At 50.6% G+C, this 13,060-nt stretch overlaps 1 protein-coding gene across 1 annotated transcript; it reads left to right on the top strand.

The window, feature by feature from the left end:
- The first annotated feature begins 3,090 nt into the window (after positions 1 to 3,090).
- CHMP7 (charged multivesicular body protein 7) lies at positions 3,091 to 12,517 on the top strand. Its single transcript, XM_048045779.2, has 10 exons — positions 3,091 to 3,452; positions 5,094 to 5,268; positions 6,686 to 6,871; positions 7,576 to 7,709; positions 8,108 to 8,156; positions 8,466 to 8,585; positions 8,872 to 8,970; positions 9,821 to 9,881; positions 10,513 to 10,674; positions 11,460 to 12,517. Exons 1-10 carry the CDS (start codon positions 3,163 to 3,165, stop codon positions 11,522 to 11,524), a joined length of 1,341 nt encoding a protein of 446 aa, XP_047901736.1. The 5' UTR covers positions 3,091 to 3,162; the 3' UTR covers positions 11,525 to 12,517.
- The last annotated feature ends 543 nt before the right edge of the window (positions 12,518 to 13,060 follow it).

Below are 13,060 nucleotides of genomic sequence, written 5' to 3' on the forward strand. Positions count from 1 at the left end.
GAAAGGATTAACGTGAAATTTCAGCTTGACACAGAAAGCTTGAAAGAAGATAAAAATAGGCTCTTGCCTCTGCTGAGTCATCTCCTGATTTAAAACATGGATCAGGGTGTGTTTAAAGGCTGCTCTGGGACCTGCTGCTGCCCCTGCAGCATAGCATCTAGGTCTGGCCAGGGGGAAAAAGCCAACAGAACCCTCCAAAAAGGCCGTCGCTGGCTTTTATTTACCGACATCAGCGCCCTTTGCTCACCAGGGCACTGTGAGGCAGCGTTAATGAGAGCTGCATTAATGAATTTGGAACAACCTCAGCAAAAATAAAACCAGGAGAGGTTGTGAGCCTGGCCGACTTCTGCACAGCTCCAGAGGCCTCCCAGCAGCGACATGAGGAAAAGCAAGCGTCATATCCTGCACCTCTGAGGGCAGAGCGTAGCCCTGCACTGACTTCTCTCTGATTTCTGGATAATCCCTGGGGGCACGGGGTGACTCCTGCAGCCCAGTGGCTACAGGGTTAAGCTGAGGACTGCAGGCATACATGCCACCGCTGACTCAGAGCTGGTGAGGAAGGATTTACATGCACACAAACCAAAACAATCCTTCCCTCTGTGCCTCTCAAGGACACCAAACACACCTGGAAGGTCTGTAAAGTGCACACGCTGGAGGTGGTTTTGGTTTTGTCTCCATCGTGAAATGGCTGGTTATGCCCTCAGCTACTCAGCACCCACAAGGGACAGGGCACCCTAGTGCTGAGCTCCCAGACACTGCTTGGTTTTTCCCCTGCTCTGCAGGCACCAAAGCCCACTTGCTCCGGTCCTCTGCAGCCCCTGGACACCAGGAGGGAGCTCCAGGTCCCTGATGTGACGCACCATAACAGCAGCAACCTCTGTAGCCTGAGAAACCTGGGCTCAGCACAGGAAGGGGAGCAGCAGCCTTCTGCCAAAAAACGGAGCTGTCGCCTTCTTCTGTGGGCAAGAAATAGCACATATGGTGAATTTGAAGATATAGAAATACCCAGAACTTGGCAGCGCTGCTTAAGCAACAGCGCTTGCCTCCCCTTCTTTTAGTAACATGGAGCTTTGCTCTGAAAACGTCAGACTTTGCATGAAGAAATCCCTGAGAGCCATGCCTCCCTTCTCCTGAATCCTGATATTTGCATGCTACAAGGCTATTGCTCTTGGGCAACCAGGAAAAATGGAAATCATACATGAGAAGCAGGAGGGAGGAAAAAAATAATATGTGAAAGGACAGGAAAGCTAACTTCTGTTGATGCTAGGTGCAACCCGAGTCCCTGCAAAGCGGCGCTGCCACCAAACCTCTCACCAGCCCCAGCAAGGTCAGGCTGGGGTAGCTGTGGTGTGCTACAAGCATCCGCCAGGGCTGTGCTCGGAGCACTTTGTGTGTGCTGTTTGTACATTTAAACCTCACAGGCACCACCACCAACCACCAGCTGTACGTTCGGAGGGGCCAGGTGCTGGGGCGGCTGTGCTCACCGCAGCGGCGTGCTGCGTCACTGACACAGCCCGGCACGGTTTTGGGGGTTTACACGCGTACAGCACAATTTTCAAGCAGTGACCACACAACTGGCTGCCTACAACAACGCAGCGCCCTGCGGGTTCCAGCTTGGTTTAGGGGTGATGCTGTGAGGTGCTGGGTCAGCCACCACGCACCAAACCCTCAGCTTTCTCAGCACAACCCTTCATGGCTGTTACTGAGGGCTTGGGACACGCTGGCGAGCCCCAAAACAACACCAAGTCCCCCAAGGGTGCCATTTGGAGGAGCTGAGGCGAATCCCCCGAAGAGTGGTCAGGCATTGGAACGGGTTGGATAGGGAGGTGGTGGTGTAATTGTTTCTGGGGGTGTTCAAGGAAAGGTTGAACATGGTGCGTAGGGACATGCTTTAGTGGGTGATAGCCCCCCAAAGGTGCCATTTGGAGGAGCTGAGGTGAATCCCCCGAAAAGCAGTCAGACATTGAATGGGATGCACAGTGAAGTGGTGGCATCACTGTCCCTGGGGGTGTTCCAGGAAAGGTTGGACGTGGTGCTTAGGGACATGGTTTAGTGGGTGATAGCCCCCCAAAGGTGCCATTTGGAGGAGCTGAGGTGAATCCCCCCAAAAGCACTTAGGCATGGGAATGGGTTGTGCAGGGAGGTGGTGGTGTCACTGTCTCTGGGGATGTTCAAGGAAAGGTTGGACGTGGTGCTTAGGGACATGGTTTAACGGGCGATAGTCCCCCAAAGGTGCCATTTGGAGGAGCTGAGATGAATCCCCCAAAAAGAGGTCAGACATTGAACGGGATGCACAGTGAAGTGGTGGCATCACCGTCCCTGGGGGTGTTCGAGGAAAGGCTGGATGTGGTGCTTAGGGACATGGTTTAGTGGGTAATAGCCCCCCAAAGGTGCCATTTGGAGGAGCTGAGGTGAATCCCCCCAAAAGCAGTTAGGCATTGGAATGGGTTGTGCAGGGAGGTGGTGGTGTCACCGTCTCTGGGGATGTTCAAGGAAAGGTTGGACATGGTGCTTAGAGACATGGTTTAATGGGCGATAGTCCCCCAAAGGTGCCATTTGGAGGAGCTGAGATGAATCCCCCAAAAAGTGGTCAGACATTGAACGGGATGCACAGTGAAGTGGTGGCATCACCGTCCCTGGGGGTGTTCAAGGAAAGGTTGGACGTGGTGCTTAGGGACATGGTTTAGTGGGTAATAGCCCCCCAAAAGGTGCCATTTGGAGGAGCTGAGGCGAATCCCCAGAAAAGCGGTCAGACATTGGAACAGGATGCCCTGGGAGGCGGTGGTCACCATCCCTGGGGGCGTTCACGGAAACGTATGTGGTGCTTTAGGAACATGGTTTAGTGTGTGACAGTGGTAGCAGGGTGACGGTTGGACCAGATAATCTTGGCGCTTTCCAACCTTAACAATTCCACGATTCCCATTCTAGGATTCTACGCTCCCTCACCCCCCCTCTTCTATCCCCCCCCCCAACATGGCCGCCATGCCCCTGTGAGAGGGAGGGGGCACCAGGCGGCACCGCGCACGCGCACGCCCGTACGACTGTAGTCGTGCGGCGAGGGGAGGGGGGCGGAGCGGCAGCGCGCATGCGCCCGGCGTTTCCTTAGCAACCAGGCGGGTCCCGGCCGGGCGGAGGCCGCGGCGGAGCCGGGGGCTCGCGTAGATGTGCAGCCCGGGGAGGGCGCCCCCTGGGCCGGCCCCGGCCGGGGACCTGCCCCCGGAGTGGGAGACGGACGACGAGCGCATGGCTTTCCTCTTCTCGGCCTTCAAGCAGAGCCGCGAGGTGAACAGCACTGAGTGGGACAGCAAGATGGCCTTCTGGGTCGGGCTGGTGCTGGCCCGCGGCCGCCGCCGCGGTGCGGTGCGCACCTGCCTGAGGGAGCTGCAGCACGGCTTCGAGAGGCGAGGCAGCGTCCCGCTGGGCCTCGGCACGGTGCTGAGGGAGCTGCTCAGGTACCGGCGGGGGTGGCGTGGGGTCAGAGGGGTCCGGGGCGGGGGGAGATGGGGGTTGGGAGGGCAGGGAGCGTGGGGAGGGGGCGTAGGTGGGTTGTGAGGGGGTGGGGGGGATCTGGGATATGCACGCAGCTGTTATGGGGTTTAGGGGATAAGTGGGGGGCTGTAGGGCAGCCTGTCCCCCCTTTATGGGGTGCTAGGGAGTAGTGGGGGGCTGTAGGGCAGCCTGCCCCCCAATTTTAGGGCTCAAAGGAAAAGTGAGGGGCTGCAGGGCAACCTGCCCCCCCGTTATGGGGCTTAAGGGTATAGTGGTGGGGCTGTAGGACAGCCTGCTTCCCCCGTTATGGGGCTTAAGGGAATATTGGGGGGCTGTAGGACAGCCTGCCCCACTGTTATGGGGCACAAGGGAGCAGCGGGGGGCTGTAGGGCAGCCTGCCTGTCCCTGTTATGGGGTTCAAGGGAATAGTGAGGGGCTAAAGGGCAGTCTGGGGGGGTCTCTGTGCATAGTTTTGAGGGGAGCCCTGCGTGATGGGGGTGCACAGAAAGGGGGTCTCACACCTGGAGGAGTGCTTAGCACTGTGGTGGGGAGCCTGTAGTGGGGTGCGTAGAAAAAGGGGTATTGGGGATGTATGGGGGGGCCGGGGCTGCTTCAGGAGGTTGGTGTTGGAAGGAGAGGAGCTTGAAAGCTGCCCGCTGTACCCACAGCAGGGAGAGTGCAGCAAGATGCCAGGTAAATGCTGGGGCACAGGGAGATGTGAAGCGAGGCTTGGGGCTGCTCATGCCCGCAAGTGCTGAGCACTGGGGGTGAGCACGAGGAAGCTTTGTGCCATGCCACAGCTTTGCAAAGCAGAGGGGAGCGCAGAGAGGCTGCGAGGGAACGGGGGTTGTGTTGTGTAGGGGGGAGGAGGGAGCTCTGAGCGACGTAAAGCAGGGTCAGGGGTCACAGGCTCGAGGCTGTGCCCCACGAGGGACGCGCCTTGGGGCTCGCAGGAGGTAGGGGAGAGCAGGAGCTCCGAGGGAGATGCTGTGCTGGGAAGACGCGGGTGCAGGAAGGAGCTCTGCGTTAAGTTGGGTTACGTTCCCTGAAACAGTGCTTGTGGAGAGCCGGCAGCAAACGGCATGTGCTGTCCTACAGGCGTGCAGGAATGGTTGTAGGCTGGTGCTTGCAGTGAGGTGTTTTGTCTTGTGAAACCGTAGCCTGGGACTGATGGCCTGAAAATGTTCCAAACCAGCGGGGGTTAGCTGAATCTGCACGTGTGTGCCGTAACTGCTGTCACGTCTAGAGGTTTCACTTCTTTGTTTGTGATTTAGTGCACAGATGAAGTAGTCTTGAAACTTGCAAGTGGCCTTCCACGCTTCATCAGTTGCAAGTAAGAAAACAGAGAAGCTTGTGAAACTGGAAGAAATTTTCTTGTGCCCAGAGAAAGCCTGGGAGGAGAGGGAACCTTTGTGCGTTTTGTACGCATCAGCAATGTGTCACATTTTAGCTAGAAGCTGTTAGAAAACTCTGCTAGAACTGTGGAAGCACAGCACGTAGAGCGATGTTTTGATTAGTAGTTCTCCATGCTGACACTTTTCCTTGCTGCCAGCAGAAGGGATTAAGGCTGACCGTACTCAGTTCTGCCTCTGTCTTTTCTCTAGGCGCGGCAAGATGCAGAGGGAGTCAGACTTCATGGCCAGCGTGGACAGCAGCTGGATCTCCTGGGGCGTGGGAGTCTTCATCCTGAAGCCCCTGAAGTGGACTCTCTCGAGTGTGCTGGGCGACAGTAAGGTACCCGAGGAAGAGGAGGTTCTGATTTACGTGGAGCTACTTCAGGTGAGCGTTGCTGAGAGTTTCCTCGAGGTTATGCATCTCTAGAAAAATCCATGAGGAACTTTATGTGCTAGCAAAGAAGGATCAGGATTGAATAGAAGGCTACCGTCAGGCTTTTATACACCTAAGGAGTACAAACGTAGAGAGACGGCTGTGATAACGTGTGGATAAGAAATAGTTCCTATCTACAGAAGTTTGTTGAAATGAATGTGGAGGCTTCGTGCTGGCTTCCAAGCGATGAGAGTGCAGGCTTGCTGCGCAGTCTAGGAAGCCAAGCAGCGCGCTGTGAGACCGCTGCACGTCTCAGGTTGGAGTTAGCGCAAGTGTAGCGCGTGAGAGAAACTCGCAGGCCGAGTGCCCTCTGTTGCGGGGAGAGAAGGGTGACATGGAAGGCACTGGCTGTCAGTCCGATGTGTCGCGTCTCTGCTGAACCCACGTGCGCGGTGTTAAAGGCTGCTTTTGCTTCGGAGCGTTTCCTTTCCATTCCCCTTTTCAGACGTGATTAGAGCTGCTGTTACGTTCCCTTGAACACCCTTTTCTTCGGTACGTTGTCGGCGGCAGACCCGTGGGTTGCGCTGTGAGCTCACGCAGCTCATTGTTGCTGTCTAAATGGGGCGGTGCTGTGCTGACAGGTCGAGACCTTGGGACCCTTTCTCGGCGCTTCTTGGTGCCTGTTAAAATTAGCACCGGGACTTGCTGCTGTTGCATGCAAGTGGCCTCTTTAGAGACTGGAAGAAATGTGAGAACTCCTTAGATGTGTTCCTTTATTTGCAGCTACTCTGGCAGCATACAGCGCCTGCCCTCTGCAGTGGGGACTCCACGGTCTTTTCAGAGGGCGCGCGCATGGGAGGGGAGAAGAACTTAAAAAGGTGTCTGGAAAATCACAGGCCTCGACGTGGAGTTTGCGAATTGATGGGAAGAGTCGTTTCTGTAGTCTTCTGTGAACTGTAACTCGCGCTTGGAATGGGGAAAGCTTTCCTCTTTCCTCCGCAAATGATGCAAAATGGCGCTGAGTACGGTTGCAGTGTGGATTAAAGAAGTTAGTTTGGGGTTTAAACTGGGTGGGAGGGGAGTTTCAAGAAGTGAGAGGGGAGTTTCAAGAAGTGAGGAGGCAGACTTGCTTCCTGCCTGGTTGTTAGGTTGTTCTGTAGTGCTCGCCCAGACGACTTGTACGATGTAGCTTTGGTTGTGGTGGAAAACTCTTACTTTGTGTTTCACTAAGTGTGATGTTTTTAGAGTATTGTAAGTGCTTTTGAATATTCCTTACAACTCCTCCTGAAAGTCCGTCTGGCCCCAAATGCGATGCGTCTAACTTTTCAGCTTCAGTGTGTGGGCGGAAGCAGGTGTGGACTTGGCAGTCGCCATGAGAAAAGGAAAAGTCCTGCGTAGGCTCACAGATAGTCCTGTTGTTTCCTTTCAGGAGAAGGCAGAGGAAGTCTATCGCCTGTACCAGAACTCTGCGCTTTCTTCTCACCCTGTTGTTGCCCTCTCAGAGCTGCGTTCCCTCTGTGCCAGCGTTTGTCCGGATGAAAGGACGTTCTACTTGTTGCTGCTCCAGCTGCAAAAGGAAAAGAGGGTCACAATCCTGGAACAGAATGGAGAGAAGGTACAGGGTAAAGGTGACTGCTTTTGGGTGGTATAATCCCTGTCTTGCATTTCATCCGGCTGGAAGGAATACTTCATTGGCTAAACGTGGGCATTCTTTGCTTGGGGAAGTCAATTCTATGTGCTCCAACATCATAAATGTGCGATGGGTTCTTGCTTTCCGCCATCAAACCTTTGTAATATTGTCCATGTAATCTGAGAGCTAACAACTTGGCAGATATTGTAGTTTTCTACTCTCGGGTTGACTTTTCCCAGCTACCCAACTGAAATTGTTCCACAGCACTGGAATCGGTGGTGCAAGGGTTCCCTTTGTGCAAGGGTTTTCCCGTCTGTCAGTAACTACACAGACACAGGCTTTCCTGTCTCTAAGGTGGCATGTTTGCCTGTACCGTTCTGCGCCGCATGGTTTAGTACTGAAGTATTTACAAGTGTGATGTTGCCGTACGCTGTTCAAAGCACTAGGACAGCTTTAAATCCTCAGGGTGTTCCACTGAGGCCTTCTGTTTCCATGCTGACATCGCTTGATCCTGCCTGGTTTAATATTGAATTAAATGATAACTGGCGTGTCTCCTTAACTCTGTTGCAAGGCTTGAACAAAACCAGATGTAAAAGCATCTTTTCTTTCTATCAGGATGAAAATATTTCTAGTGCAGGCACGAATTCTGGAGACAAAGCAACTTGAGCATGTTTTGTTTTTTTCTTTAGATCGTGAAGTTTGCCCGAGGTCTTCATGCCAAAGTGTCCCCGATGAATGACGTGGACATTGGAGTGTATCAGTTGATGCAGAGCGAACAGCTGCTGTCACAGAAGGTGGAGTCCCTTTCCCAGGAAGCAGAAAAGTAATTTGGGGACGGGTGGCGGGGAGAACTTCCGTATGATACAAAACTTTGTGCTCCTGTGACGTAGTTAAGGATGAAGCTGCCGTCTCCAAGTGCAAGTCATTCTTTCCCACTTAGTAAACGCGGTATTTTCAGTAATGCCCTGGGGCAGGTTTCCTCGTCTTTGTTCCCTGACGCCAGGAAAACAACATGTAGTGAGTGGGTGTTGCAAGCTTTGCAAAGATCTGGCGTGCCTTCAAGGGCTACTTGAGAAAAGCAAAAGTGGTTTGAGGGTGGCCGTATGTGAAAGGCAGTGGTACTCGGTCATCAGAGCAAGGTAGTGAGGGTGGCTGCCGGTTTGTAAAAAACACTACTGCTTGCAAAGGAATAATCTTCCTTTCCTCGTTGCATCTGTACAGGTGTAAAGAAGATGCCCGGAGTGCTTGTAGAGCTGGCAAAAAGCAATTGGTAAGTACTGTTCTACTCAGGAGGAACTACAAGTTAAGTGTCTTAGAGCTGGTCCGTAACTACAGGTAATGACCAGGTCAGGTATTGTCTAGTTAATCTTAGGTGTGTTTATTTTCTGAGGGCAAGGGTCTCCTTAAGGTGAAGGTACGGATATGTTTGACCAGAGAGGTGTGGTGAAGAGAAGTGGGAACATCTAGCTCTTAAAACCAGCTGTTGTGCATGTGCCTTGTTGTGTGGGGATTGTTCTTGTATGCTGCCTTTGGCTGCTGCCTGGTTTGTGACCCAGGTCTGTGTATCTAATGTCTCCAGGCGCTGAGATGTCTGAAGTCAAAACGGAGGACAGAGAGGCGCATTGAAGAGCTTCATTCCAAGCTGGATGCAGTGCAAGGCATCTTGGATCGCATATACGCTTCCCAGACTGACCAGATGGTAGTGTTAATATTGTCTTGTGCCTCTCACCTTAGCCTTGTGCTTCTCATTTGTTCTTCACCTGCTCTTCAGAGCTCGTGTCTGAGGGCTGGTGAGGTTCTGTTCTCTGCTCCGGGAAACAGCAAGTCTGATATTTGGGTGTTGCTTGGAATAAACCTGCCTGTGGCTCTGCTTTCTGCGCGTGCTGGTGGTTTCTCTGAGAGTCCTGCTTGGATAGTGGGTCTTGCGAGGAGTTTACGCTGCCTGTTAATTTTAGTTAATGTATGCTACTTTTTCTCCCTTCAAGGTATTTAATGCCTATCAGGCTGGTGTGGGAGCTCTGAAACTGTCTATGAAGGATGTTACTGTGGAGAAGGCGGAGAACCTGGTGGATCAAATACAAGAGGTACTGAAATAAGAGCGCACAGAAATAAGCAAGCAGTGCATAGATGTACACAGCAGATTTGTCCAGATATTAATGCTGAGGCATCTGGTGCTGCTTGTTTTCTGTTTTGTATGTCATCAGAGCAGACAGAGTCGATCTTTTTTAGTTCAGCGAGCAGAAGTATTCAAATAACCAGCTGTGTCTGGTTTTACATAATTGCATTTACTGCTGGCTGATAGTCACGACTTAGGTTAAACTTGCGCACTTTATGTGCTCTTTGGTAACCAACGTTGTGCAAGCACACAGCTTTCCTAGAAGATGTTTAGTGTGATGTAGTAAGAAGAAATACAAGTCCAGCTTTTGGAAGCTAGAATGTACCTACGTGCATAAAACAGGGTCTTAAACTGCCTAACCTGTAATCTTCTGCAATTCAGTAAGGAAAATGGAAATTTTCTGAATTAATGGAAATGAAGAGAGCAATCTGTCTGCGTAAGCTGATGTAGAAGACAGAAAAGGGTTACTTCTTTAGCAGCTTCATTTCCGTGTACTTAAACATTCCATAGCTGAGACGTTGATCTATAGCTTCCTTCCTTTGCTAGCATAAGCCTCAGTGTAAGCATGTTGCTTATGTGAACAAGCTAGAATTAGGAGGACTTTTTTTCTGTTTCAGGTTTGTTTCCTCAGGCATGTCACTTGGTCTTGTAGCACTTACTAAATCATCTTCCATGTTACTGCTTTTACAACTGGTCATGTAGTGCCTGCTGCCTTTAACTTCTGATTTATTTGTTGGTTGCTATTGCTGCTTTTGGCTACGGTAAGACAGAAGATGAGCTTGTATTCTATATCAAACTGTGTTGTTTCTTCCCCTCAGCTTTGTGATACTCAAGATGAAGTAGCCCAGACTCTGGCTGGAGCAGGAATCAATGGTCTAGGTATGTTTGAGGGCTTTCATTCTCTGCTCGTGGTCTTGCTACTTACTATATGCTGCCGTCCCTTCTCTGCTCCCTCCCTGGGTAGGACTAGTCCTCCTTCCTGGAAGGACAGGCTGTTACTAAAATACCAAGGATGTTGCTACCAGTGTCTTCAAAAGGAATGATGACTGATAAGGAGTTACAGTCCCTGACAGTGGGTTGTGGGAGAATCAGCATTTGTGCACCTCCAAATCCCTGCAGCCTTTAAGTACTGGGAGGATTTCAGTTCAGATCTGTGTAGCGTTGATATAAAATTATTTTTAGAGTGGCTGCTGCTTTGTTTTTTCTTTTTTTTTTTTTCTGAGTGGTGTTCTTTTTCTTCTGGCCTTTGTGGTGCTGCAGCTTGTTTGTCTCTGCTGAAATGTTTTCTTACCCTTAGAGGCCTCAGCACAAAGGCTTCTAGAGGAATAGCTTTTCTCTGAGATAAAGACTGAATTTTTACCTTTGGAAGAAGTCCGGGGAGTTCCTTATTATTACTATGAGTAATGAAGGGGGGGTGGGCAGTAACAACTCTGTTAAACTTGGACTTCAGTCTGTCTGTGAAGATGGTACGTACTTTTGCTAGCAACTGACCATTTTCTTTACTCGGCAGAGATGGATACCGAGGAACTTGAGAAGGAGCTGGACAGTCTCCTCCAGGACTCGACTAGGGAGCCTGTAGACCTGCCTCCTGTTCCACAGAAGGTGCTGAATCCGGCCATTTCGGATGCTGAGCTCGAAGCTGAATTGGAAAAGCTCTCTCTCTCTGACGGAGGTATGGATGTCAGCAGGCTATGTTAGCTAGCTGTTAGTAGGATCGATGACAGCCTTGCAAAATGAAAGCAGAACTGAAGTCTGAGCCAGAATCTTTCCCACTTTCAGTTATGCAATTGGAAGCAAGCTCTCCTGGTTTCCCTGCCAGGAGCTCAGTGACATTGCCTTTGACTTCCAGGTTCAGTCTTGAAAGAGCTGCCGTCGTTGCTAGAAATTGCACCTGGACATTCTGCTGTGAGTCACAGGGAAAGTTGAAGGCCCTATCAGGAATCTAGTCCTTGGACTTTGTTTAGCTAAGCTTGTGCAGTGTTAGGGGTTTTCTTCTCATTGCTGCTCTTCTGTATCTGGAATGCTTACTGCGTCTTGTGTTGTAGGTATGATGTTTGCTTACACTAAGCTCTAAACTAGTCTTTATTCACTAAGTGAGTGACCAGAATTCATGGACTTAACGCATATATGGAGTTTTCCCTACTCCTGTCTTTAACGGGGCAGGGAAGGGTGGGGGTAACCAAACTTTCAGTTTCCTTTCAGCAATCTGTTAGTCAGCAATTACACAGGACTGTCCATACAGTTTTCTTCCTCTTTGGGCAGCTGATACTCTCAGATTTCAGAGCAGAAGGCAGCTCAGCATCCTCTGCGAAATATAATCCTGGGTTTCCAAGGGAATGCAGTCAAATGCTGGAAGTACTGAGAACCTCTGAAATGGTTTGTTAGTTGTGGACTTGACTGATCCAGTCCCTCTTACTGATGAAAACTGACGTCTTTCTCTTGCGATTTTCTTTATAGATTTGGCACAAAAGACTCCCTCTGCTTCCTCTGAACCCAAAACAGCTCTGGGACTGAATCTCTAAAGACCCAACAGCATCCTGTTGCTGCAGTTTGAGAAGTTGTCTTAAGGTTCCTTAACTAATGACTAAAACTTTGGGACAGAAGGGCGGTAGTCCCCTCTTCTTCGTGAATATCACTTTGCTAAGCAACAGGATCTCCTGCCATGACAATCCACTCTGGAACTGGCCCCAGCTGGTGTTTGTCATCTCTGTGCCAACATCTGCACTGGTCTCAATTTGACTTGTTATCCCAAGTCACCCGTGGCATCAAGTCTTCCCTTCTGGGAACGCAGTGAAGATAAACTCTTCGATGTCCATAACAGTGCTCTTTTTTTTTTTTTTCCTTTGCTGTGGCTGATGTTGAGAATCTGAGTTGCAGCGGTATTGCAGTTGCTCAACATTTGGCTGTTTGTGTGGTTGTTTAAAACACTTGGCACATAATTTACGTCAAGGACAGTACTTATCTGCAACGAGCTTAAGCACCTGTTGGTAGTTCTATCCCTCCCTGTCTGTATTTTGCACGGTTGTGGACGACTAGACACTGTAACTTAAATTGTAGGAGGTTTTGTTGCTGCACTAGGGGGCAGCAATTGCAAGCACAAGACAAAAAAATTCCTCTTTCTTTAATGACACTAAGGCCTTAAAAGGGAGACCTGCAAAAGATTTTCAATGAAGGAGTTCCTTATGCTGCCATTGGTGACAAAGGTTTGCAGTCACTACGATCAAAAATGTTCTGCTTGCTCTTACTTGGAGTTTGAGCTGTTTGCTATTTTTGTATCTTCCCTGTTCGTGAAACAGCATCAGGGTGATCTGCTTTGAGCTCTCACGTTGAGTGATCTGGGGTGGGTGGGGAAGGGATGCATATTTTTTTTTTCCCCTTTCTGAGTGAACGGTTTCATGTAACAGTCTCATCTTCGCCTTCAGTCTTGATGTTGCAATTCCACAAGATTGTGGGTTACCAGAAAGCTCCAAAACACAACCCTGTACGTGTTTCTAATGCAAAAAACAAAACAAAAAGCCACCAAGGACAGCAACTGAAGACGTTTTTAGAGGTTGTCTTTACCCAGTGGAAGTGAAACCGTCATCTTTTGCAGGTCACTTTTTTATTATGTGTATGCACTTAAAAAAAAAAAAAAAGCAGAAAGCCTGGTACCTAACACGAATAAACGAATTCCTTAAGGAAGGGAAATGGGCACGGGCTTTCTGCACGCAGAGTCTGTGCATGGCATGGGAGCGACTAGCAACGTGTTGATCTGTAACCAGTCTTCTCTGCACCTCTCCCTGCCTCGGAACGTATTCCTGTCACCATTCAGCTCTTGGCTTCATCCTGTGCCAAACTCCACTGATAGAGCCACGTGCGCGGCAGCTTGGGTGAACAGAAAACTGGGGCTGGAGTTTCCATGCCCTGTTCGTTACCGACAAACCAGCTTGAGCCCCAGGGCGCTGCAGAAGAAGTTACTGGTGTCAACTAGGGTGCTTTGTCACTTCTGTTCAGGAGCACAGACTGCTGCCAGCGATCGTGTGCTGTGGCCAGCTAGCAGTTTACCCCGGCTGCACATG

This window comes from Anser cygnoides, chromosome 26, assembly GCF_040182565.1.
Source record: "Anser cygnoides isolate HZ-2024a breed goose chromosome 26, Taihu_goose_T2T_genome, whole genome shotgun sequence".
In the NCBI taxonomy this organism is placed as follows: Eukaryota; Metazoa; Chordata; class Aves; order Anseriformes; family Anatidae; genus Anser; species Anser cygnoides.